Source organism: Girardinichthys multiradiatus, chromosome 13 (assembly GCF_021462225.1).
Source record: "Girardinichthys multiradiatus isolate DD_20200921_A chromosome 13, DD_fGirMul_XY1, whole genome shotgun sequence".
NCBI classification, from domain to species: Eukaryota; Metazoa; Chordata; class Actinopteri; order Cyprinodontiformes; family Goodeidae; genus Girardinichthys; species Girardinichthys multiradiatus.
Window position 1 is genome coordinate 6374796 of NC_061806.1, and position 27825 is coordinate 6402620.

The window sequence follows — 27825 nt, forward strand, 5'->3', positions numbered from 1 at the left end:
AGGGATTATTGTGCCCTTGTAAGAACAGTGTTCTTCCACCACCTCTTCAATCACCCGCCAGCGATCAGCTTACAATTGTTTGTCTTGTGGTGGTCCGCTGTCCTCACACCTTTTAGGCAGTAGATGATCCAGTTGAAAGATGACTTGTGTCCTTGACAGCGTTTTGGATGACCAGTAAGATCTGATATGGGCCGTTCCAGCATCTGGACTTCAAGTGTTTTCTCCTAAATTCTCTGACCAGAATCCAGTCGCTAGGAACAAAGGAGTGGAGTTTGGAAGTGGCTGTTTCTGGTAATGCAGCCTTCACCATCTGTGAAACTTGAGAAACTACAGTGGACAGGTTTTGACTGTAAAACAATATCCTATCTTCACACAAAGATATGAAAGGCAGTGATCTTGGCAATATCCCCATGCCCAAATTAGGAGACCTGCCAAACAGCACTTCAAAAGGACTGATGTTTGCACGTGTCCTTTGTCTCAATCTCATGTAAGTGAGAATAATAGGCAGAGCCTTCACAACACTTGGCTGATTTTAATTTCAAAGTCCCATTCTCACGCTCCACGTCTCCATCACTCTGTGGGTGATATGCAGTGTTTTTGTAGCCCAAAAACTTATCTCTCCCATCTACAGAGGAATCACAACCATTCTATGGCCTTCAACAGCGCAAGAAACTATTTTTTTTCTGTGTTTTCACAACTAGTGCTGTCAATAGATTAAAAAAATTAGAGATTAATTAACTATGATCTGTAATTAATTGATCTAATTAATCTCCTGTTTAATCTCACCTAAAAATAGCTGAGAAAGGCCCTTAACTTGGTTGAGGTATTTCAATTTCAATTTGTTACATTATTGTGGTAGATCAAAAGATTGATATATAACAAAAAGTGGTTTTATAAAGTAATTTATTGTTTTGAACAGATGCAGTTCTAGCCATTTACATTCCGTTGTATTTGAGACTAGTCCCAAGTGCTGCTTTCAACCTGTAGTTTCTGTCACTAGGGCAGAAATATTGCTGAGCTCTTTTTTTTTAAATTTCCAAATAATTAAAAAATTAAAACATCAGGTCCGTATAAAATGCTGTAAGTTAACATATAAAATGGCAAGAACACTTTTATGAACAATAAAATTATTGAACACTGAACTTGTTGCTTTTCCTCTGCTTCAGATAACAAAATAAAAAAAACAGACCTATCAATCACAATGCTGTAAGCAAGCACACCAAAAATAATTGTTCATCATAACAAAAATAAAGTGCTGAAACAATCAATTCTAGTAGGCAGAGGACATAGCAGCTTTGCTGACCTCATGCCTCTTATTTCTTCTTCTTCAGCCAGTCGCTGAGACAGACCAACTTGGTCACATTTTCTCTGAGCAAGGCTGCCCTTTTCTTTTGTACTATGTGGCCCGCAAGGCTAAACAGTCTTTTGCAAGGTATGGAGGTTGCCGGGGAGGCCAGGTACTTGTGTGCTAGGGCTGACAGCTTTTCATAGGCTCCTGAGTGAGCATACCACCACTGCAGGGGACAATCATCAATACTGATGCTGGGCTCTCCTCTGTAGCGCTGCAGCTCTCCAGACATCATTCCATCTTCTTCTGAGTCAGAGTCAGACCCCAGCAGGAGAACACTCCTCCTCTTCTTCTGAGCTGGTTCATCATACTCTGTGGAGAGCTGGAGAGTAGCTTCTCTTCTGGGCTCTGCTGCTTGGAGCATGTTCTCCAGACTGGTCCACACCTAAATGAATGAATGAATTAATAGATGGATGAGTGAATGATTATCATTAACACTAAGTGCAGTAGATGCTTTTTTTGTTTTATTTTATGAAGCACTTTGTGTTGCATTTCTTATGTGTGAAAAGTATTATATAAATTAATTCGTTTTTGATAAATTGGACTCTTTCATCCAGCTTATTCTTATAGTTTTTACCTGTTCCCTCTTTTCTCTTGGAAGACATTTCAAATCCTTAAAACGTGGATCCAGTGCTGTGGCCAACGTGAACCATGTCTCATTGGCATCATCTCGCCGTGCTGCCAGGTCCCTCTGGAACACGTTCTTGAACTTTACCACATAGGCTGGATCATCATCAGTGATGTCCATGACACGGTCCAGATGGCGAAAAGCAGGCAGCACTACAGAGCAAGAGACATAGGCCTCACCACCCAGCAGCTCAATCAAATACCTGCAGAGTTGGATAAGTTTGCAAAAATAAACTTAGTTGGATATTTAAACTAAAGTGTCACTGATTTCCAATTTAATTGTTCTGAAATGTAACTACCTAACATGTGACAATAGTTTTTGATTAAAATGGACGTGTTTATTTGGGCTTACCTGCATGGTTCAAGCAGGACCTCCAGTCTCTGCAGTTTCCCCCACTCAGCTTCGTTTGGCATGACCAATCTGTGGTTCTGTTGGTCCAATGTAGCCTGGAAAGCCTCTCGGTTGCGTAGGAGGCGTGAGACCATTGCTAGTGTCGAATTCCACCTGGTCGGTACATCTTGTACAAGTTGCTCGCTCTTTTTTCCAAGTGCTACGTGTTGCTGGTTAAGGTCTGTGGTACTCGCAGGGCTTTGTTTAAAATGGCCAACAATTTAGCGGCACTTTGTCAGTACACCGGCAAACCCAGTACTATCGAGGCAGACCGTGATGGTCCTCTGGAGAATGTGAGCATTGCAGACGATGTGCTCGTATGGAAGGGCTCTCATAGCAGCCAGCATGTTTGCTGCGCTGTCTGTACCAATGGTGGATATCTTGTTTTCAATTCTCCAGTCATGTACCACCTTGAGGAACTGTTCGGCACATTTATCAGCAAAGTGCCTGGTTTCTGTTTTCATGACGGTCAGTGCAAATGAGTTGAGGTTCCACTCACCATCAATAAAGTGTCCGGTCACTCCCAAATAGCTGTGATTGCCAGCTGAGGTCCAATGATCTCCGGTTATAGCAACTAGTTGGGCGAACTAGAAGGGCGAGTCCTTCACCTTCACCAAAAGTTTGTTTTTCTTTTCGCCATCGTACATCTTGGCGATTTTGGTCGTCAGTGTCGACCTGGACGGTGGCTTGTGTAATGGGTCATTGGACGCAGTTTGCAACACCTCTGTTAACCTCTCATCTTCCACTATATCTATCGGCCTGCAGTTCAACGCTATCCACGTGGCAAGAACATTTGTCAGCCTGTCGGTTGCAGACTTGCTCATACGTGGGGTGTTCTCTTCGAGTGAGAGACAGCAAGCTCAATTTGTGGCAGTGGCAGGCAGAACTGGCAGTTCCAGTGGCAGTGGAGTTGCCACAGCCTGCCGCAGGGTGGCAGGGGATTCTGCGAGGATGCCAGAAGGTGCCAGACCGGCCGTAAAAGCTTGCCACGGCGGTTGCCGCTGTTGTTGTGGAAGCTAATCCTGATAATCGGCAAATGGGTTGTCAGTATAGTTAATAGTGTCTGTGGAGCTGCCACCGGAAGTGATGCCTATGCTGATTATTGGCAAACGGGATGCCATTATTGTTATAGCCTCTTACCTTTAAATAATGATGTCATTATTATTATTATTATTTAATAAACAGCTTTAGGCCCATAACATAAGGTGATTGTATTTACTTGAGATGGAAAATAAATAGTACTATATGTATGTGTGATGTGGTGCCACAGGGTGCCAGAGGATGCCACGGGCTGCCAGAGGATGCCACGGGCTGCCAGAGGATGCCACAGGGTGCCAGAGGATGCCACAGAGTGCCAGAGGATGCCACAGCGTGCCAGAGGATGCCACGGGCTGCCAGAGGATGCCACAGGGTGCCAGAGGATGCCACGGGCTGCCAGAGGATGCCACAGGGTGCCAGAGGATGCCACAGGGTGCCAGAGGATGCCACAGGGTGCCAGAGGATGCCACAGGGTGCCAGAGGATGCCACAGGGTGCCAGAGGATGCCACGGGCTGCCAGAGGATGCCACAGGGTGCCAGAGGATGCCACAGAGTGCCAGAGGATGCCACGGGGTGCCAGAGGATACCACAGAGTGCCAGAGGATGCCACAGGGTGCCAGAGGATACCACAGAGTGCCAGAGGATGCCACAGGGTGCCAGAGGATGCCACGGGGTGCCAGAGGATGCCACGGGGTGCCAGAGGATGCCACACGGTGCCAGAGGATGCCACAGAGTGCCAGAGGATGCCACATGGTGCCAGAGGATGCCATGGGCTGCCAGAGGATGCCATAGCCTGCCACCGGAACTGCCAGTTCTGCCTGCCACTGCCACAAAATGAGCTCGGCCCTGCTGTTTAGTTTGGTGAAAAGCTTTGTTGTGGCTTGCTAAATTGCTAATGTCTTCGCTGCTAACATTAACTGTGGCGGCGGCACTCGCGACTGGGTGCTTTGTGTTGATGTGGTAGGCTAAACTTGAGCTGCTTCGGTGGTAAGCAAACTCCTTCTTACAAAGAAGGCATATCACTCTACCTTTATCAATGGTGCTGTCGGGGTGTTTTTGGAATGTAAATTTCTCATTCATTGGACCGACAACTCTCACATGCTCCTCCATTTTTGCGTCTCTTCTCCGCTACTCACTTGAGCCTATCAGCTCATACAAACCCATGCCAGCCAATCAATGTCCACTTCAGGGTGTGACTGACCATTGTTTTCCACCCTCAACAACTCAAGCACAAGAAGCCCAATGCATAAAAAACAAATTTCATAAAAGGGAACTCTCATACAGAAATAGTAGAGTTGGAGATTAAAAATTAGATTAACATGATTAAAAAACATAACGCGCTAAGCATGACTATAATTAATTAATTGCAATTAACGCGATAATATGACACCCCTATTCACAACACCAACAAAATGAAGCCTATGTCTTCCTTCTGGAGTTTGCTATGTAAATGCTGTGGTTCATTATTACCCTAGGTGCTTAATTACATGGAACTTCATCAAAATATCCAGCAAAATCAAAGAGAATTAATCTTCTGACTCCACCTGGTATACTAGCAGTGACCATCAGCTAAATATTCTGAATATTAAAAATGTGACATATGAGGTTTGAGGAAGGCCTGAGTACAGGTCATTATTTCCATAGTTTCAGAATACTCAAAGATAATTAAAAAAATTGTCTAATCTGTGGAGATGTAAAATTTCACAAAAGAATCAACACCATACATTCAGGTTTTCAGAATGTGGTCTTAGGGACCTATGCACCATTTATATTAACAAAGTACAACGTCTCTCTTGCATTGTCACTAAGTCCTCACTGGAGATATGAACTACCTTTTTTTTCCTATGATTGCTGAAACTTTCGTAACCCCATGTTACTTTATTCTGACATTCCCCTCTTCTGACGCAGGGTCCAACCCCTGCGACAATCCAGCAAAAAGTTTGACAAAATTTTCTAGTAACCAGGATCACATTACATAGAACTATGACATAACTATGTGTCACTATGAATTCACCGAAAGCAACATAAATAAAATTCAGTTGTTTTTAACTGCAATTTAGTTCCATTAACAACAAAACGCAAAATTCAGTTATTGTGTAATTCATCAATGTCTCACTTAAAAATAAGTCACGTCATCTGTTATGACAATCTTCAAGATCCTGTTTAAGATGCACATAGTCCAAAGAGATCTCAAACTACAGGTCCTTCTCAAAATATTAGCATATTGTGATAAAGTTCATTATTTTCCATAATGTCATGATGAAAATTTAACATTCATATATTTTAGATTCATTGCACACTAACTGAAATATTTCAGGTCTTTTATTGTCTTAATATGGATGATTTTGGCATACAGCTCATGAAAACCCAAAATTCCTATCTCACAAAATTAGCATATCATTAAAAGGGTCTCTAAACGAGCTATGAACCTAATCATCTGAATCAACGAGTTAACTCTAAACACCTGCAAAAGATTCCTGAGGCCTTTAAAACTCCCAGCCTGGTTCATCACTCAAAACCCCAATCATGGGTAAGACTGCCGACCTGACTGCTGTCCAGAAGGCCACTATTGACACCCTCAAGCAAGAGGGTAAGACACAGAAAGACATTTCTGAACAAATAGGCTGTTCCCAGAGTGCTGTATCAAGGCACCTCAGTGGGAAGTCTGTGGGAAGAAAAAAGTGTGGCAGAAAACGCTGCACAACGAGAAGAGGTGACCGGACCCTGAGGAAGATTGTGGAGAAGGGCCGATTCCAGACCTTGGGGGACCTGCGGAAGCAGTGGACTGAGTCTGGAGTAGAAACATCCAGAGCCACCGTGCACAGGCGTGTGCAGGAAATGGTCTACAGGTGCCGCATTCCCCAGGTCAAGCCACTTTTGAACCAGAAACAGTGGCAGAAGCGCCTGACCTGGGCTACAGAGAAGCAGCACTGGACTGTTGCTCAGTGGTCCAAAGTACTTTTTTCGGATGAAAGCAAATTCTGCATGTCATTCGGAAATCAAGGTGCCAGAGTCTGGAGGAAGACTGGGGAGAAGGAAATGCCAAAATGCCAGAAGTCCAGTGTCAAGTACCCACAGTCAGTGATGGTCTGGGGTGCCGTGTCAGCTGCTGGTGTTGGTCCACTGTGTTTTATCAAGGGCAGGGTCAATGCAGCTAGCTATCAGGAGATTTTGGAACACTTCATGCTTCCATCTGCTGAAAAGCTTTATGGAGATGAAGATTTCATTTTTCATCACAACCTTGCACCTGCTCACAGTGCCAAAACCACTGGTAAATGGTTTACTGACCATGGTATCACTGTGCTCAATTGGCCTGCCAACTCTCCTGACCTGAACCCCATAGAGAATCTGTGGGATATTGTGAAGAGAACGTTGAGAGACTCAAGACCCAACACTCTGGATGAGCTAAAGGCCGCTATCGAAGCATCCTGGGCCTCCATAAGACCTCAGCAGTGCCACAGGCTGATTGCCTCCATGCCACGCCGCATTGAAGCAGTCATTTCTGCAAAAGGATTCCCGACTAAGTATTGAGTGCATAACTGTACACGATTATTTGAAGGTTGACGTTTTTTGTATTAAAAACACTTTTCTTTTATTGGTTGGATGAAATATGCTAATTTTGTGAGATAGGAATTTTGGGTTTTCATGAGCTGTATGCCAAAATCATCCGTATTAAGACAATAAAAGACCTGGAATATTTCAGTTAGTGTGCAATGAATCTAAAATATATGAATGTTAAATTTTCATCATGACATTGTGGAAAATAATGAACTTTATCACAATATGCTAATATTTTGAGAAGGACCAGTATGTAGAAGCACAGCAACAGTTTTCTCTTACATGAATCCAAATTTACTGATGCTGAAACTCTTTGCCAATTGTTTGTACTGTAACTCTGTAATAATAATAGCTAAAATCCTGAGTTATTGTTGTAATTCTCTTTTTATTTGGCTCAATTTGATCACAGCTCTATTCAAGAATTTCTCTGCTCAGGTTAAATGCAAAGAAGTATTTTAACCCGGCGTTGACATTTTATGGTATACCCAAACAAACAAAACTGCAGTGTTTGACTTAACCAGCTAAGAAGCTTAACTCCAAACTGGACTTTTTCCCCACATAGTGTTTCAAAAGGAGCATAGACACTTTTCTTTAAATTCTGCCTTTTTAATATAGAGTTGGGCAGAAAATGATTACTAGAACCCGTCTTTTACAATCTAAAAGCTGATAAATGTTTCAATATTTTATTTCTTAGTAATATGAAATGTATTCTTTTAATCTTTAAACCCTAAGAAATCAAACAAGGAAACTGGAGTTTGAGCCAACCGTCCTCTTAGTGTTAAGAGGGCCTTTATTTCTTTTTTCTTTTCTAAAATAAAGGATTTTACTTGTCTTTATTCCGTTATAAAGAATCCCAACCTTGGCTCCAAAACAAAACTCTTCAGCCCTAATCTTTGTTTTATGTATTAATGCATTTCAAAGCCATCAAAATGCCTTGAACTCATCATTGGCTTAGATCTGTTTTTTTATAGGTAATAGGTCTACCTTTAATTAAGTATTGTGGACAAAAACTGCACCCTACTGTAAGTACTGTGTCAGAGACTGTATGAAGACAACCTGCAGTAAACCTATGCTGTTTTAATAAGGTCTCTACCCATTAGATGTACGGGATACAAACTCTGACAACAGAAAACAATGAATGAAGGAGAAGCCCATCAAGTGTTACGCATGCACTGGGTTTTGAAAATGCTCCTTCATGAGATCTGTCCTGAGAATGACATAGAAACACATGGTTACTGCTAAGTTTTGGTGGTGTTGTCACTTCCTCTGCTTTTTAATAACTTTTAATAACTAGAATAATTTACCCTGAATATTCCACGACGAGGGAGAGAACTTATTTCTCTCAAAGAATTAACTGGAAAGTATCAAATGAAATAAGTTATTACCTTTTTGAGGAGAATTTTCTAACCCTAAAATAATATTTTAATCCGCTATGTTTGTTAACGTCAAGCAAGCGTGTCACATGAGCAGCGGTTAATAAGCGTTCTTCATTGCAGAAAATAGGAAAATATTTATGCAAATGTGTGTGTGTTTGTACATTATCCCCTCAGTTTCTTGATCGCTCCAGAGTCAAACTGTCATGGCACACAGTCCTCTATCAGTCCAAAAAACCAGGCCCTTCCCCGGTCTGTTGGTGGGACATTCACTCCTTACTTGTCCACTTTAACTTCTCCAGGAGGGAAAAATAACTTTGCTCCGGCCTGTTTCTCTTCTGCCCGCATAAGATGTGCTTTCAAGATGAATCCAGTGTATCACTCTTCTGGCTCTGGAAAGCAGCATGGATCGTTGTCCATCTCAGTGGGTATGGGGCCAGACGACTTCTGAGTTTAGTTCTGGTGGAAACTCTCGCTGCCATTTGCAGCAGGCAGGCCCTCTCTCTTTCAGGCCATGCTGAAGAAGCGTCTCCGGTGGAGTAGCCATGAGGAGGGCAGGTGTCCAATGTCCAGAATCAAAAATGCAGATGTTGCACTCAAATCCCGTGTGTGTGCGTATGTGTGCGAGAGAGAGGCAGAAGAAAAAGTTTAGTATAGGTTCAGATTTTGCACACAGAAATATTATCAGTCAGTCAGTTGTCCACATGCCTGTCATTTCCTTTGAATTCTACTTTCTGTGTCTTCCACATTCTTCCCTCCAGAACATGTACTATGCTCCTTTGTAAAACAACTTTCTTTTCCCATCTCTAATGTCCCTTTTCACTTTTACCTTCTTTTCTGACTGATTGCAATATTTAAGACAAACGAAACTTCCTGCAGGAAAGTTTTAACCCTTTAACCCCTTAATTGATGCACTCGGTGCTTTTTGGTCCATATTTTTTAACATGTAGTCAAACATTTCCCCCTGAGGAGGAGGTGTCTCCTTAGAACTCGTCAAACCATTACACTCCGGTTAATGGGGGAATATTCCTTAAAACCTGCAGACGTCTCCACAGGAGTTCAAAGCTTTCTGGCACCCTGATAACCTTCCTTTCAGCCAAGTAGTCAGGAGAGCCTTATTCAATCACCTAAGGGCTCCTACTCAATTGGCCAGAAGAGCCTCCCTCAACCAGACATAGGGGGAGGACTTTGCCAGCGTCCTACTGATCAGTTCACAGTAATTCCAGCCACAACAGGAGTTGGAACACACCCTCCGGTCACCCTTCTTATGAAGGGGGACCACCACCCCAGTCTTCCAGTCCAGAGGCACTGTCCCTGACTGCCCCGCAATGTTGAAGAGGCGTGTCAACCATGACACCCCCATAACATCCAGAGACTTGAGGTACTCAGGGCAAATCTCATCCACCACCGAAGCCCTGCCACCGTGGAGCTTTTTAACTACCTCTGTGACTTCAGCCTGGGTGATGAAAGAGTCCAACCTCAAGTCCACAGCCTCAGCTTCCACCAGGGAATGCATGACGGCAGGATTGAGGAGATCCTTGAAGTACTCCTTCCACTGCCTGATGATGTCCCCAGTCAAGGTCATCAGCTCCCCACCCACACTATAAACAGTGTTGGCGAAGCACTGCGTCTCCCTCCTGAGGCGCCGGACGGTTTGCCAGAATCGTTTCAAGGCCAACCGGTAGTCCTTCTCCATGGCCTGACTGAACTCCTCCCAGGCCCGAGTTTTTGCCTCTGCCACAGCCCAGGCAGCGGCACACTTGGCCTCACGGTACCCGTCAGCCGCCTCAGGAGTCCCACAAGCCAACCACAGCTGACAGGACTCCTTCTTCAGCTTGACAGAATCCCTTACTGCCGGTGTCCACCACTGGGTTCGGGTATTGCCGCCGCGACAGGCACCGCAGACCTTACGGCCACAGCTACAGGCGGCAGCAATAGATGCAGAGAACATGGTCCACTCGGACTCTATGTCTCAAACATCCCCCGGAATCAGATCAAAGCTCTCCCGGAGGTGGAAGTTGAATACATCCCTGGCCGAGGGCTCTGCCAGAGGTTCCCAGCAGACCATCACTATGCGCTTGGGCCTGCCAAGTCTGTCCGAATTTCTCCTCTTCCAGCGGATCCAACTCACCACCAGGTGGTGATCAGTGGACAGCTAAGCTCCTCTCTTCACCCGAGTTTCCAAAACATGCGGCCAAAGGTCTGACGACATGACAACAAAGTCGATCATTGACCTCCTGCCGAGGGTGTCCTGGTGCCAAGTGCATTGATGAACACCATTATGCTTGAACATGGTGTTCATTATGGACAGTCAGTGACTGGCACAGAAGTCCAACTAACGAAACGCCACTTGGATTCAGATCGGAGAGGCCATTCCTCCTGATCACGGCTCTCCAGGTGTCACTGTCGTTTCCCACGTGGGCGTTGAATTCCCCGGGAGGGGCACTATCCAGCACCCCCAACAGGGACGCCGAGAAGTCCGGGTACTCCACACTACTACTCGGCCAATAGGGCAAAACGACTGTCAGAGACCTGTCCCCAACCCGAAGGCACAGGGATGTGACCCTCTCATCCACTGGGGTAAACCCCAACACGAGATGGCTGACCTGGGGGACAACAAGCAAACCCACCCCAGCCCGCCGCCTCTCTCCGTGGGCCACCCCAGAGTAGAAGAGAGTCCAGCCCCTCTCAAGGAGATGGGTTCCAGAGCCCATGCTGTGCATAGAGGCGAACCTGACTATTTCTAGTCAATATCTCTCGACCTCCCACACAAGCTCAGGCTCCTTCCCCCCCAGCGAGGTGACATTCCTCATCCTTAGACACAGCCTAAGCATCTGGGGATCGGGCCGCTGAGGTCTCCACCTTCGTCTGCTGCCCAATCCTCTTTGCACTAGTCCCTCATGGTTCCCCCTGCAGGGGGCTGACGGGTACCGTGAGGCCAAGTGTGCTGCGGCCTGGGCTGTGGCAGAGGAAAAAACTCGGGCCTTGGTAGAGTTTGGTGAGGACATGGAGAAGCGATTCTGGCAAACCGTCCAGCGCCTCAGGAGGGGTAGCAGTGCTTCGCCAACACTGTTTACACTGGGGATGGGGAGCTGCTGACCTCGACTGGGGACATTATCGGGTAGTGGAAGAAGTACTTCGAGGATCTCCTCAATCCTGCCATCACGCATTCCCTAGTGGAAGCAGAGGCTGGGGACTTGGGGTTAGACTCTTTCATCACCCAGGCTGAAGTCACCAAGATGGTTAAAAAACTAAGGCCTACACCAGGGCATTGGAGAGTCCGGCCGATAGTTCAACCTCGGCTTCAGGAGGAGCAGTGTGGTTTTTGTCCCCGCTGTGGACTTTATATCATTCATTGATGGATGGATGGATGGATAGATAGATATTTCTATATCTATAGATATACCTATATATCTCTATATATATATGCCTATATATATATCTATCTAGATATCCATATAAATATATTTACACAAAAATTGTATAAATTAAATTTTTGGGTTACCTTTAAGGAAAGGGCAGGGCTGATGAAAAAACCCATGACAAATCTACCCCCTCCATCCAAGCAAAAAATAGACATTAACAATAATAATGATTTGTTATAAAAGTGTAATATTATTGACATAAAGGTAAAACAATTGGTACTGATGTAAATTTACTCTGTTATGTTTTAGCATATTTTATTTGTTTCTTGTGAAAGAAAAAGACAAACAATATTTGTAAGACGTTCATCCAAAGCTGTTGATTCCAAAATGATGCATAACCAGCCATCTTATGCTAAAGATCAAGCAGCAAAAATTAATTTTACATTTTTTTCCTCTTGGTAAAAGCTCTGAAAAGTAGGAAGAAAACAGGAAGAAAAAACATTTTTCCTAATCTAACAAAAAGTTTAAATGAAAATGAAAAACACATTATCAGCTATATGTAGATGGCAGAGTTTACACTTATGCAAATCAAGATAGCTGACAAAAATATCAAAAAAATGTCTTGAAATTAAATTTAATAGGAAGACATTATTTACTCATTGTAGTATAGCCACATATATTCCACACACAATTTTGTAAACTTTGTTACATTCAAAACCCTGTGTGCATATATAATGTTGTTCTAAATGAAATACAACTAATTACTTTAAATATCTTCATGTTTAAGTCCCACAGCCTGGGGTTGACAATTCCGGGTTGACAACACCATATTTCAGAAAAAGGTATGTAGCATAGCAAAAACAAACAAATCTTACCCCAAAGGAAATGAACAGTACTGTATTACATGAATATTTTTTGTCACCCGACCAACCAAGATCATCAAAACCATCTAGTGAAACCAAAATATGGAATGAACACCATAGGTACATAAATGTACAGAATTATGGACACACATCTAAAGAAGGTTGACTTTGCTGTAGACAAACATCAGAAAAACAAAAATCCAGAGAACAACACAGAGACAGCAGATTAGTTTAAATCAGATAAGATCTGTGAACGAAAGCAGTGAAGATAAGGTAAAGGAGCACCTGTTTGACAGAGGCTCCGTACACACGCACGCACAAACACACACTCAGTCCATCTTTTCCTTGTGAACCAACTTTGGGGCATCCACAAAGTCTTGGCCATTAAACAAGATGATTGTAGCTGTGATTGCACTGGCGCTCCCCCAGAACATCACATAAGCAAGGGTCTCTGTCCACGTGTCACCTAAAAGACAAACAGCATTTACTTTAGCAGCAGCACATATTCAGCCATCCATCTTACCAATGGAGGAAAATTCTCTTAATAACATTATTTGTTACTATTATTGTTCTTGTTGAAGTAGCGCAAAGGCAATCCACACTTTTTTTCCATAAACACATAACCACATTTCATTACCCAAAGTAATCCTTAGAAAAATACTCAAAAAGAACAACAAAAACAAAGTTGCACAAATTTTGTATAAAGAGGTTCAAATTGTGTTTAAGGAGAAGTTACATCAATGTCTGAGGGGTGTTTCCACTAATATACTTCACACTTCAAGAAACCTGTTAATTTGTGCAAAAAAGGACATAATATGCTGTAATTCACAGACTGTTTTTTTTTTTTTACATAAACCAAAGTGAGGTGGTTCTATCTTGCATCAGTATAAGTGTTGTACCCACAGCAGCATGTCCCACATTGTCAGCTCACGTTTAAAAACACTCAGACCAATTTCCACTCCCAGTAAGACAAGAGTCAGAATCTGAAGCAGCAGCAAGAAACTGAATTTCCTTAGAGAACAAAATACAGCGGTGTTCAGTTGAGGCATCACTTACCAGCCAGAAGAAGAGAAACAATGCACATGGAGAATGCAACCAGCATGACAATGGGCAGCTTCAAAAACAAAACACAACAGAAAATAAAAAGTTATTCAGTATCTTAGACCACCCAGGTTCATTGTTATTACTAGGTAAAACCAGTGATACACTTACTGTTAAGAACTTCCAGTCCTTCTTCACACGAAGAGGAGTGGGCCCATCTGACTCATCAACAGCAAAGTTACCCAGGAAAAGGTCAATAGCATCCTAAAGAAAAAGAGAAGACGTAGCTGCTGCAGCAATATTACAGTAATTTTCTATGTATGAATCAATACTAAAATCCTAACTCAAAAACATTTATCTTAGTTGACAGTCAAAGTCCTGGTAAGATGAAAGGAGGGGGTTGTTATGCACTACAAAATTTTATGATTAACTACATCCTGTTAAACATTTTAAATATTGAATATTATTAATTTGATACCAAGCATTGAAATTAAAAAACCTACAGTATATTCCAAATGGAATTTCAACATCAGTAATATCAGCAAAAAGATCAGCACATTCTGGATCAACCACTTGTTTTTGCACCGCCAATCACAAAACAAAGAGAACATTTTTAACACTGCTCCCACTTTTTCCAAGTGTGTGTGTATATATATATATATATATATATATATATATATATATATATATATATATTTATTTATATACATATATACAGGGGTTGGACAATGAAACTGAAACACCTGGTTTTAGACCACAATAATTTATTAGTATGGTGTAGGGCCTCCTTTTGCAGCCAATACAGCGTCAATTCGTCTTGGGAATGACATATACAAGTCCTGCACAGTGGTCAGAGGGATTTTAAGCCATTCTTCTTGCAGGATAGTGGCCAGGTCACTACGTGATACTGGTGGAGGAAAACGTTTCCTGACTCGCTCCTCCAAAACACCCCAAAGTGGCTCAATAATATTTAGATCTGGTGACTGTGCAGGCCATGGGAGATGTTCAACTTCACTTTCATGTTCATCAAACCAATCCTTCACTAGTCTTGCTGTGCATATTGGTGCATTGTCATCCTGATACACGGCACCACCTTCAGGATACAATGTTTAAACCATTGGATGCACATGGTCCTCAAGAATGGTTCAGTAGTCCTTGGCAGTGACGCGCCCATTTAGCACAAGTATTGGGCCAAGGGAATGCCATAATATGGCAGCCCAAACCATCACTGATCCACCCCCATGCTTCACTCTGGGCATGCAACAGTCTGGGTGGTACGCTTCTGTGGGGCTTCTCCACACCGTAACTCTCCCAGATGTGGGGAAAACAGTAAAGGTGGACTCATCAGAGAACAATACATGTTTCACATTGTCCACAGCCCAAGATTTGCGCTCCGTGCACCATTGAAACCAACGTTTGGCATTAGCATGAGTGACCAAAGGTTTGGCTATAGCAGCCCGGCCGTGTATATTGACCCTGTGGAGCTCCCGACGGACAGTTCTGGTGAAAACAGGAGAGTTGAGGTGCACATTTAATTCTGCCGTGATTTGGGCAGCCGTGGTTATATATTTTTTGGATACAATCCGGGTTAGCACCCGAACATCTGTGTATATATATATATATATAAGTGTGTATATATATATATATATGTGTGTGAATATATATATATATATATATATGTATATATATATACAGGTCCTTCTCAAAATATTAGCATATTGTGATAAAGTTCATTATTTTCCATAATGTAAAGATGAAAATTTAACATTCATATATTTTAGATACATTGCACACTAACTGAAATATTTCAGGTCTTTTATTGTCTTAATACGGATGATTTTGGCATACAGCTCATGAAAACCCAAAATTCCTATCTCACAAAATTAGCATATTTCATCCGACCAATAAAAGAAAAGTGTTTTTAATACAAAAAACGTCAACCTTCAAATAATCATGTACAGTTATGCACTCAATACTTGGTCGGGAATCCTTTTGCAGAAATGACTGCTTCAATGCGGCGTGGCATGGAGGCAATCAGCCTGTGGCACTGCTGAGGTCTTATGGAGGCCCAGGATGCTTCGATAGCGGCCTTTAGCTCATCCAGAGTGTTGGGTCTTGAGTATCTCAACGTTCTCTTCACAATATCCCACAGATTCTCTATGGGGTTCAGGTCAGGAGAGTTGGCAGGCCAATTGAGCACAGTGATACCATGGTCAGTAAACTATTTACCAGTGGTTTTGGCACTGTGAGCAGGTGCCAGGTCTTCATCTCCATAAAGCTTTTCAGCAGATGGAAGCATGAAGTGCTCCAAAATCTCCTGATAGCTAGCTGCATTGACCCTGCCCTTGATAAAACACAGTGGACCAACACCAGCAGCTGACACGGCACCCCAGACCATCACTGACTGTGGGTACTTGACACTGAACTTCTGGCATTTTGGCATTTCCTTCTCCCCAGTCTTCCGCCAGACTCTGGCACCTTGATTTCCGAATGACATGCAGAATTTGCTTTCATCCGAAAAAAGTACTTTGGACCACTGAGCAACAGTCCAGTACTGCTTCTCTGTAGCCCAGGTCAGGCACTTCTGCCGCTGTTTCTGGTTCAAAAGTGGCTTGACCTGGGGAATGCAGCACCTGTAGACCATTTCCTGCACACGCCTGTGCACGGTGGCTCTGGATGTTTCTACTCCAGACTCAGTCCACTGCTTCCGCAGGTCCCCCAAGGTCTGGAATCGGCCCTTCTCCACAATCTTCCTCAGGGTCCGGTCACCTCTTCTCGTTGTGCAGCGTTTTCTGCCACACTTTTTTCTTCCCACAGACTTCCCACTGAGGTGCCTTGATACAGCACTCTGGGAACAGCCTATTCGTTCAGAAATGTCTTTCTGTGTCTTACCCTCTTGCTTGAGGGTGTCAATAGTGGCCTTCTGGACAGCAGTCAGGTCGGCAGTCTTACCCATGATTGGGGTTTTGAGTGATGAACCAGGCTGGGAGTTTTAAAGGCCTCAGGAATCTTTTGCAGGTGTTTAGAGTTAACTCGTTGATTCAGATGATTAGGTTCATAGCTCGTTTAGAGACCCTTTTAATGATATGCTAATTTTGTGAGATAGGAATTTTGGGTTTTCATGAGCTGTATGCCAAAATCATCCAAATTAAGACAATAAAAGACCTGAAATATTTCAGTTAGTGTGCAATGAATCTAAAATATATGAATGTTAAATTTTCATCATGACATTATGGAAAATAATGAACTTTATCACAATATGCTAATATTTTGAGAAGGACCTGTATATAGAAATTTCTGAACGAATAGGCTGTTCCCAGAGTGCTGTATCAAGGCACCTCAGTGGGAAGTCTGTGGGAAGGAAAAAGTGTGGCAGAAAACGCTGCACAACGAGAAGAGGTGACCGGACCCTGAGGAAGATTGTGGAGAAGGGCCGATTCCAGATCTTTGGGGACCTGCGGAAGCAGTGGACTGAGTCTGGAGTAGAAACATCCAGAGCACAGGCGTGTGCAGGAAATGGGCTACAGGTGCCGCATTCCCCAGGTCAAGCCACTTTTGAACCAGAAACAGCGGCAGAAGCGCCTGACCTGGGCTACAGAGAAGCAGCACTGGACTCTTGCTCAGTGGTCCAAATTACTTTTTTCGGATGAAAGCAAATTCTGCATGTCATTCGGAAATCAAGGTGCCAGAGTCTGGAGGAAGACTGGGGAGAAGGAAATGCCAAAATGCCAGAAGTCCAGTGTCAAGTACCCACAGTCAGTGATGGTCTGGGGTGCCGTGTCAGCTGCTGGTGTGGGTCCACTGTGTTTTATCAAGGGCAGGGTCAATGCAGCTAGCTATCAGGAGATTTTGGAGCACTTCATGCTTCCATCTGCTGAAAAGCTTTATGGAGATGAAGATTTCATTTTTCAGCACGACCTGGCACCTGCTCACAGTGCCACAACCACTGGTAAATGGTTTACTGACCATGGTATCACTGTGCTCAATTGGCCTGCCAACTCTCCTGACCTGAACCCCATAGAGAATCTGTGGGATATTGTGAAGAGAACGTTGAGAGACTCAAGACCCAACACTCTGGATGAGCTAAAGGCCGCTATCGAAGCATCCTGGGCCTCCATAAGACCTCAGCAGTGCCACAGGCTGATTACCTCCATGCCACGCCGCATTGAAGCAGTAATTTCTACAAAAGGATTCCCGACCAAGTACTGAGTGCATAACTGTACATGATTATTTGAAGGTTGACGTTTTTTGTATTAAAAACACTTTTCTTTTATTGGTCGGATGAAATATGCTAATTTTGTAAGTTAGGAATTTTGGATTTTCATGAGCTGTATGCCACAATCATCCGTATTAAGACAATAAAAGACCTGAAATATTTCAGTTAGTGTGCAATGAATCTAAAATATATGAATGTTAAATTTTCATCATGACATTATGGAAAATAATGAACTTTATCACAATATGCTAATATTTTGAGAAGGACCTGTATATATATACACATATATATATATATATATATATATATATATATATATATACACAAATATATATATATATATATACACACATATATATATATACATATATACACATATATATATATACACATATATATATATATATATACACACATATATATATATATATATATATATATATATATACACATACACATACAAACACACATACAATACAAACATACACACACGCCCAACCTCCATACCACCCTTCGAACAACATAAACAAGGGACGCTCACCTAATGAAGTAAGAAATGCATAAAACCATGTTATGTTGTCAATGAACTCATACGTTTACAATACATTGCTTGGACAGACATAACAGAGGAGAGAGAAAATAAATAACAAATAAAGACAAAGCAAAAATAAAATAATTAAAGATCAATGAATGATAATAAAAATAATTTTTTTTAAAGTGGTGGAAGACTGCCCTTTGAGGTTAAGCAGGCATAGTTTTAAGTATGCCTAGATATGTCAACACTGGGTTCCAGGTAGAAAAGGATTTATCCCTAGACCCTCTGAGTGCATCTTTAATCTTTTCTAGTTGAATAAACTGCATTACATCATTTAGCCATAAGGACGCTTCAGGTGGATACTTGGATCTCCATTGTAATTATATTCTTCTGCGTGCAAGGAAGGTACAAAAAGCAATAATGTGTTTATGTGTTTTCCGAGTCGTACATCAGTCTCCATTTGTTACACCAAATATAGCCATAGCATCACTGGGTTGTAATTTTGTATATAGATATCCGACAGTGTCAATGACAAATATGCTGTCAAGGAGGGACATGCCCAAAACGTTTGAGGTAAGTTGGCAGGTGTGTTGTGACACCTGTCACAGCATGCATTGGTATTAGAGTAATTCTTGGCAAGCCTTGCTTTAGAGTAGTGACTACAATGTAAAACATTAAATTATATTATACTGAGTTTTGCACAGAAATGCTGCTGTTTACTCTCTCTCTCTCTCGAGAGAGAGCACTATCCCAAATATCCTGCTCCAATTCCTCTCCCATTCAGCTTTTATCTAAGCAAGGGATATATTTTTAATAGAAGCAATAAAGTCTTTTATTTTTGAAATTAGTTAATTTGAATTTAAAGGAATTTCTAACAGGGCATCCAAAGGGGATACAGATGCCAAATACAGTGGAGAGAACAAGTATTTGATACACTGCAGATTTTCCAGGTTTTCCCACTTGCAAAGCATGCAGAAGTCTCAAATTTTTATCATATCTATTTTATCATAGGTACTCTTCAACTGTGAGTCATGGAATTTAAAACAAAAATCCAGAAAATCAAATTGTGCGATTTTTAAGTAGTTAATTTGCATTTTATTACATGAAATAAGTATTTGATACATCAGAAAAACCAAACTTTGGTACAGAAACCTTTGTTTGAAATGACAGATATCAGATGTTTCCTGTAGTTTTTGACAGTTCAGGTCTGGAGAGTGGCTATGCCACTCCACGACCTTGAGATGCTTCTTATGGAGCCACTCCTTAGCTGCCCTGGCTGTGTGCTTCGGATCGTTGTCATGCTAGAAGACCCAGCCAAAACCCATATTCAATGCCCTTACTGAGGGAAGGAGGTTGTTGGCTAAGATCTCCTGATACATGTCCCCATCCATCCTCCCCTCAATACGGTGCAGTCGTCTTGTCCCCTTTGCAGAAAAGCATCCCCAAAGAATGATGTTTCCACCTCCATGCTTCACAGTAGGGATGGTATTCTTGGGGTTGTACTCATCCTTCTTCCTCCAAATATGTCGAGTGGAGTTTAGACCAAAAAGCTCTGTTTTTATCTCATCAGATCACATGACCTTCTCCTATTCCTCCTCTGGATCATCCAGATGGTCATTGGCACTTCTGATGGGCCTGGACATGTGCTAGTTTGATCAGGGAGACCTTGTGTGCGCTGTAGGATTTTAATTCATGGCATCTTAGTGTTTTACTAATGGTCTTCTTTGAGACTGTGGTCCTAGCTCTCTTCAGGTCATTGACTAGGTCCTTCCGTGTAGTTCTGGGCTGATCCCTCACCTTCCTCATGATCGTTGATGCCCCACAAGGTGAGATCTTCCATGGAGCACCAGACCGAGGGAGATTGACCATCATCTTGAACTTCTTCCATTTTCTTATAATTGCTCCAACAGTTGTTGCCTTCTCACCAAGCTGCTTAGCTATTTTCCTGTAGCCTTGAGCTGGGATGGACTATTTTATCCCTGATGTTCTTCCACAGCTCTCTGGTCTTGGCCATTGTGGAGAGGTTGGAGTTTGTTTCATTGAGTGTGTGGACAGGTGTCTTTTATACAGATAATGAGTTCAAACAGGTGCAGTTAATACAGGTTCATTGTTTGGATTTTTGTTTTAGATTCCATCACCCTCAGTTGAAGAGTACATATGATAAAAATTATCATAGACCAGACTTCTACATGCTTTACAAGTGGGAAAGCCTGCAAAATCAGCAGAGCATCATATACGTTTTCTCTCCACTGTATGGGAAGTTGGGGTCTTGACTCCTTAGAAAATGACAAACTTGAAAATAGCAGAATAGGCTAGACGAAGGAATCTTAGTGATAAGTTGTCAAAACTTCCAAAGACACCATTTATGTACATATCCTTAAATGTGCTCATCCCTCGTCTTTGCCAAGCAATAAACTCTGAATCTATCTTAGCTAGGAGAAAAAGATGGTTATTAAGAAAAAGTCAGTTTAAAGAAAGTTAATGAATCCAAAATTCTGTCTAAACTGGGACCATATCTTAAGAGTATTTATGACGACCGGGTTGTTTGTAAACTCAGAAGTGGAGAGGGGGAGGCTTGAAGAAACCAGAGCCCTGAGAGACATTGATATACACCATTTTCAATCATAAGAATGAAACCAATGGAAACATTTTTGAATATTTGCAGCTCAATAATGACAGATTTGGGAGACAAAAGCTACTCCTCATTTCTTATCATTCCAAATAAATGATGGAAAAGTTTTGTCATTAATTTAAAAAGGATTTAGGGAGATGAAGTGAAATATTTTGAAACAAATAAATAAATCTTGGGAGTACATTGATTCTGATGCAATTCACTTTTCCTGCCAACGACAGTTGAATAGTCAAAGTGACTTCCATCTCTTCAAATCTAGTTTGACCATTTCAAACAATAGAGACGTTTTCCTGGTACAGTTTCTGCATGTGCCTTGTGATATTAATGCCCAGATACTTACACCCATTTCAGGACATTGGAAATGGTAAAATGTTGTCTTGAATTTGAAGAGTCGTTTACTGGGTAGCATTCACTTTTATTAAAGTGGAGTTTGTCTGCCAGAGAATGTGCCAAATCTATTCAAGAGGTGAATGATGTGGGGCATGCTTAAAACAGGACCCAATATATACATTAATAAATCATCAGCATACAGAGATACTCTATGGTCCATCCCCCCTGTATGAATTCCGCTTACCATTGTTAATGATTTAAGAGCAATAGATAAGGGTTCTATGGCCAAGGCAAAACGTAGTGGGCTAATGGGGCATCCCTGACAGGTTCCCCTTGTCAACTGAAAATACTGTGATTGCTTGCGACAACCACCTCTGGCACCACACTAGATGCAGGAGAGTAAATAATATTTAGCAATCGGCAGATATTTGTAAGAGAATGACATCCAAGACTAAAACTGGTTTGGTCTACAGAGATCACGTCATGCATTGTGGTTTCTAGGCGTAAAGCAAGAACTTTGGCTAAAATTTTCACGTCACTGTTTAGAAGAGATATGGGTCGGTAAGAGCTGCATTCAACAGGAAGATGATTAACTCTTCTGTCAGGACAGAGCATCAACGAACATTTCAAGTAGGATTTTTTAAAGTTCATCTGCAAACGTTTAAAAAAAACTCTATTGGGTATCCGTATAGGCCTGGTGATTTTCCACTTTGCATTGCCATTATTGCATTAAGGATTTCAATGTATTTTAACCTAATAAGCCCTGAGGGGTTTTAGAGCAATTTCCACCTGAAATTACATACCTTAAATAAATCCAGTATAGCTTCACAGTTAGAAGGCCTACGTGCAAACGTTTTGGTACCTGTGTAATTGTTTTTCCAGTGGTACCACTATTATAACTGTTACTATGTCTGATTTATTTGTGATTAAACAAAGAAAAAATAAAAAACATTTTAGACCCTTGCCAAACATTTTTTCTAAATGAACATTGCAAAACACTATGGAAATCCTTTGGAATTCCTAGGAGAACCCCCAGGTTGAATTAATCCACATCTTCACTATTACTGCAGCAAATTTGGACTGAATAAGTTGAAGCATACAGTACAGACCAAACGTTTGGACACACCTTCTCATTCAAAGAGTTGTCTTTATTTTCATGACTATGAATATTGTAGCTTCACAACTGAAGGCATCAAAACTATGAATTAACACATGTGGAATTATATACTGAACAAAAAAGTGTGAAACAACTGAAAATGTCTTATATTCTAGGTTCTTCAAAGTAGCCACCTTTTGCTTTGATTAATGCTCCACACACTCTCGGCATTCTGTTGATGAGCTTCAAGAGGTAGTCACCTGAAATGGTTTTCACTTCACAGGTGTGCCCTGTCAGGTTTAATAAGTGGGATTTCAAGCCTTATAAATGGGGTTGGGACCATCAGTTGTGTTGTGCAGGAGGTGGATACAGTGCACAGCTGATAGTCCTACTGAATAGACTGTTAGAATTTGTATTATGGCAAGAAAAAAGCAGCTAAGTAAAGAAAAACGAGTGGCCATCATTACTTTATGAAATGAAGGTCAGTCAGTCCGAACTATTGGGAAAACCTTGAAAGTGTCCCCAAGTGCAGTCGCAAAAACCAACAAGTGCTACAAAGAAACTGGCTCACATGAGGACCGCTCCAGGAAAGGGAGACCAAGTGTCACCTCTGCTGCGGGCGATAAGTTCATCAGAGTCACCAGCCTCAGAAATCGCAGGTTAACAGCAGCTCAGATTAGAGAACAGGTCAATGCCACACAGAATTCTAGCGGCAGACACATCTCTAGAACAACTGTTAAGAGGAAACTGTGTGAATCAGGCCTTTATGTGTTTTCAATTTGATTCTAGAATTGCGCCGCTCAAGGTGGCAGCAGGTTGGAGTAGCTCTGTTACTTCTGATTTATTCTTTTTTGGGAACTATTCCTCTTGTGGTGGATACAGTTGATTTTTTTTTGGATGACTCTCCACTCCAGTGTCGGATGCTGTGCAGCTAGGAGGATTTTTCTAAATACTTTCTATTTTTGGACATTTGTTATGATGCATTGCCATGGCAACGGGGTTGTTTCTTACAACCGGGAGCAGCTGATTAATATCTCAAAAGCTCAAATAATACTTCAGCTACAACCCCAAATCCCTGATGAGTTGAAAATGAGACGCCGTGGATGCAGAGCAGGAGCTAAGAGAAGAGCGAGAAGGAGGAAGTTCAAACCATCTCTTCCGTCAATTTTGATGGGCGATGTGAGATCGTTGGGAAACAAGTTGGATGAACTCCAAGCCCTACAAAGGACCCAGCCAGAGTACCGGGCATGCAGTATCATGTGTTTTACTGAGACATGGCTGCAGGATCATATCCCCGACTCCAGCGTCTCTCTGCCAGGCTTTTTAACAATACGAGCAGACAGAGATTTAAGGAGGAGCGGCAAATGTAAAGGAGGTGGACTGGCAGTACTTGTGAACAACAGATGGTGTAATCCAGGACATGTTACTGTGAAGTGTCATCTCTGCAGTCCAGATATTGAACTGTTGGCAGTAAGTTTTCGTCCATATTATTTACCCAGAGAGTTCATCAGTGTTATTTTGGTAACAGTTTACGTTCCACCTTCCGCTGTTGCCGACACTGCATGTGATGCCATCATCTCAGTTGTTGCTAAGCTACAGACACAAAACCCCAATGCTTTTGTGGCAATTTCTGATGATTTTAACCATGCTTCACTCTCTGCTACACTTCCAACGTTTCAACAGTTTGTCAGCTGCTCTACCAGAGAAAACAAAACATTGGATTTGTTTTATGCAAATGTCAAGGACTCATACATGTCTACAGCAAGACGTCCTCTAGGCAAATCAGATCACAATCTTGTTTTTCTCTGCTCGAAATATAAGCCCCTTGTTCAGAGGCAACCTGTAATAAAGAGGACTGTGAGAAAATGGTCACAGGAAGCCGAAGAAGCTCTGCAAGGTTGCTTTGAGACTACAGACTGGGACGCACTTTGCCAGCCACATGGAGAGGACATCAATGCCATGACTGAGTGTGTAACCGACTATATAAACTTCTGTGTGGATAACATCCTCCCCACCAGAACCGTGAGATGCTTCCCCAATAACAAACCTTGGATCACCAGTGACCTGAAGGACCTGCTTAACAAGAAAAAAAGAGCCTTCAGAGAGGGAGACAGAGAATTATTGAGGATTATACAGAAGCAACTTAAAGTCAAAATAAGAAACAGCAAGGAGGTGTACAAGAAGAAGATGGAGAGCAAGCTCCAGCAAAACAATATCAGACATGTGTGGACAGGGATGGAGAAGATCACAGGCTTCAAGCAGAAGGATGATCAGACCGATGGAGGTCTGGACAGAGCCATTGAACTGAACACATTCTTCAATAGGTTCAGTTCAGAAACAAGCTTCGCATCCTCCTCTCCTGCTCACAGCCAAACAGACATTCCACCTTCCTTTGACCCACTGGACCCACAGATGTCCAGTAACACCTCACATTTTTCATCTTCCACCTCAGCCCTAGACCCTTCTGCTTCTACATGTTTGCCTTCAACCATATCAGAAGATGCTGATACTTCCTTTGCTTCCCCCTTCCACCAGTGTGTCTCAAGAAATCAGGTGAAGAGACAACTGGAGAGACTGAATAGGAATAAGGCTGCAGGTCCAGATCATGTCAGCCCTAGAGTCCTGAAGGCCTGTGCAGAGCGGCTCTGTGGGATTCTGCAGCACCTCTTCAACCTTAGCCTGGCCCAGAAGAAGGTTCTGGTGTTGTGGAAGACCTCCTGTCTTGTTCCGGTACCAAAGAAAACTCACCCATCAGTCCTCAATGACTATAGACCTGTTGCCCTGACATCTCACATCATGAAGGTCCTAGAGAGACTCCTGTTGGCCCACCTGAGTAACCAAACAGTAAACCATCAGGGCCCCCTTCAGTTTGCTTATCGCTGTGGAGTTGGAGTTGAAGATGCCATCATACACCTGCTTCAACAAACCCACTGTCATCTGGACAAAGCCAGTAGCACTGTGAGGATCATGTTCTTTGATTTCTCCAGTGCATTTAATACAATCCAACCTGATTTGCTTTGTCAGAAACTCCAGAAGACTCAGGTAGAAGCCTCAACAATCTCCTGGATCAAAGACTACCTGACAAACAGACCACAGTGTGTGAGACTGAAGGGTTGTGAGTCTAACCAGGTAGTCAGCAGCACAGGAGCACCACAGGGGACTGTACTCTCACCATTCCTTTTCACTCTGTACACTTCAGACTTCCAGTACATGACAGACTCCTGTCATCTGCAGAAATACTCGGATGATTCTGCAGTCGTGGGGTGGATCAGAGATGGACAAGAAGCTGAGTACAGGAAGGTGGTGGACCGCTTTGTGGCATGGTGTGGAAACAATCATCTCATTTTGAACGTGACTAAAACAAAGGAGATGATTGTAGATTTTAAGAGAAACAGGAATAGGTCAAAAACTATTTCTATCATGGGAGAAGAAGTGGAGGTGGTGGAGGAGTATAAATACCTCGGTGTTCACCTGGACAACAGACTAGAGTGGATATGCAACTGTGAAGCCATCTACAAGAAGGGACAGAGCAGACTGTACTTCTTGAGGAAGCTTAGGTCCTTTGGTGTTTGCAGCAAGATGCTCCATATCTTCTTTAAGTCTGTTGTGGAGAGTGTGATCTCTTCTGCCATCATCTGCTGGGGAAGCAGCATCAGAGCCAGGGACTTAAAAAAGCTCAACAAGCTGATAAAGAAGGCTGGCTCTGTTCTGGGGACTCCCCTGGAACCTCTGGAGATCATTGTGGAAAGACAGATTCTTCATAAAATGAAGAACATTATGGAGAACCTTGAGCATCCTCTTCATGAGACTGTCCTACAACAACAGAGTGTCTTCAGTCAGAGGCTTCTTCAGATCTGCTGTAAGACGGAGCGCTACAGGAGATCCTTCCTGCCCACAGCCATCAGCATCTACAACGGCTCTTTGAGGAAACATTCATAATATGAGCTATAACAACATTTAATTTCCCTTTGGGATTAATAAAGTATTTTTGAATTGAATGGTAAAATAGCTGCTAGGAAACCACTGCTGAGGACAGGCAACAAGCAGAAGAGACTTGTTTGGGCTAAAGAACACAAGGAATGGACATTAGACCAGTGGAAATCTGTGCTTTGGTCTGATGATTCCAAGTTTGAGATCTTTGGTTCCAACTACTGTGTCTTTGTGCGGCCCAGAAGAGGTGAACGGATGGACTCTACATGCCTGGTTCCCACCATGAAGCATGGAAGAGGAGGTGCGATGGTGTGGGGGTGCTTTGCTGTTGACACTATTGAGGATTTATTCAAAATTGAAGGCATACTGAACCAGCATGGCTACCACAGCATCTTTCAGCAGCATGCTATTCCATCCGGTTTGCATTTAGTTGGACCGTCATTTATTTTTCAACAGGACAATGACCCCAAAAACACCTCCAGGTTGTGTAAGGGCTATTTGACCAGGAAGGAGAGTGATGGGGTGCTGCGCCACATGACCTGGTCTCCACAGTTACTGAACCTGAACCCAATCGAGATGGTATGGGGTGAGCTGGACCGCAGAGTGAATGGAATAGGGCCAACAAGTGCTAAGCATCTCTGGGAACTCCTTCAAGACTGTTGGGAAGCTCATCAACAGAATGCCAAGAGTGTGCGGAGCAGTAATCAAAGCAAAAGGTGGCTACTTTGAAGAACCTAGAATATAAGACATATTTTCAGTTGTTTCACACGTTTTTGTTCAGTATATAATTCCACATGTGTTAATTCATAGTTTTGATGCCTTCAGTGTGAAGCTACAATATTCAGTCATGAAAATAAAGAAAAGTCTTTGAATGAGAAGGTGTGTCCAGACTTTTGGTCTGTACTGTGTGTATATATATATATATATATATATTTATATATATATATATATATATATATATGAGATGTTATACCTTGTTGTAAGATTGTAAGATGACACATTTGTTTTCTTTATGTTGTTATTAAATAAATACTTGAATGGAAAAATTAAAAAGTGGCCAAAGTAAAAGTGTTGGGCAAGGTAACTGTACATATGTGTTTTGATCCACAATGAATTGTGTCACAGACGTACCTGTCTGAATCCATCTGAAAAGTTGTTTTTATAGTAGCGGATCATGGAGTTCCAGCCATCCATCAACAGTCCCCACCTAGTCCTCTTCCCTGTTCTGTTAAATATATAAAATCAAGTTCAACAACTACATGATAACAATATTGCTGTGAGACTCTAACAGACAGAAAATGTTGGTGCGTTGAGGGATGTTTTACTGTTTTACCTTGTAAAGTCTGTTTTTAAGGCTCCAGTCCCAGCATACTGCACAGCGCATGCATTGGCATTGTCAGCCCATGCTGTTAGAGAGCAAAAACAAAAACATGAGGTCACACCCAAACTTTACAGGGTCTAATAATCACACAACATGCTGAA

At 42.4% G+C, this 27825-nt stretch overlaps 2 protein-coding genes across 2 annotated transcripts in view; both read right to left on the reverse strand.

The window, feature by feature from the left end:
* Nucleotides 1–886: 886 nt before the first annotated feature.
* On the reverse strand, nt 887–3048 carry LOC124879854. The gene is made up of 3 exons (XM_047384661.1): nt 2328–3048; nt 1926–2178; nt 887–1733 (listed from the first exon to the last, which is right to left on the reverse strand). The coding sequence occupies exons 1-3, from the start codon at nt 2459–2461 to the stop codon at nt 1314–1316; spliced, it is 807 nt and encodes a 268-aa protein (XP_047240617.1). The 5' UTR covers nt 2462–3048; the 3' UTR covers nt 887–1313.
* An 8950-nt stretch (nt 3049–11998) lies between these two features.
* The window catches only part of sacm1la (SAC1 like phosphatidylinositide phosphatase a), a 48358-nt gene continuing 32531 nt past the window's right edge, over nt 11999–27825 (reverse strand). The window contains exons 16-20 of the mRNA XM_047384552.1: nt 27677–27749; nt 27475–27568; nt 13776–13868; nt 13620–13677; nt 11999–13029 (exon numbers count right to left, since the gene is read on the reverse strand). Coding sequence (XP_047240508.1) covers nt 12893–13029; nt 13620–13677; nt 13776–13868; nt 27475–27568; nt 27677–27749 — 455 coding nt within the window. The 3' untranslated portion in view covers nt 11999–12892. The remainder of the gene's footprint in view (nt 13030–13619; nt 13678–13775; nt 13869–27474; nt 27569–27676; nt 27750–27825) is intronic.

Coding starts and splice junctions, on each gene's coding strand:
- LOC124879854 (XM_047384661.1), bottom strand. CDS start 2,461: ATGGTCTCACGCCTCCTACGCAACCGAGAGGCTTTCCAGGCTACATTG. Junction 2,179..2,327: donor GTCCTGCTTGAACCATGCAG/GTAAGCCCAAAT, acceptor CCAACTCTGCAG/GTATTTGATTGAGCTGCTGG. Junction 1,734..1,925: donor CAAGAGAAAAGAGGGAACAG/GTAAAAACTATA, acceptor TCATTCATTTAG/GTGTGGACCAGTCTGGAGAA.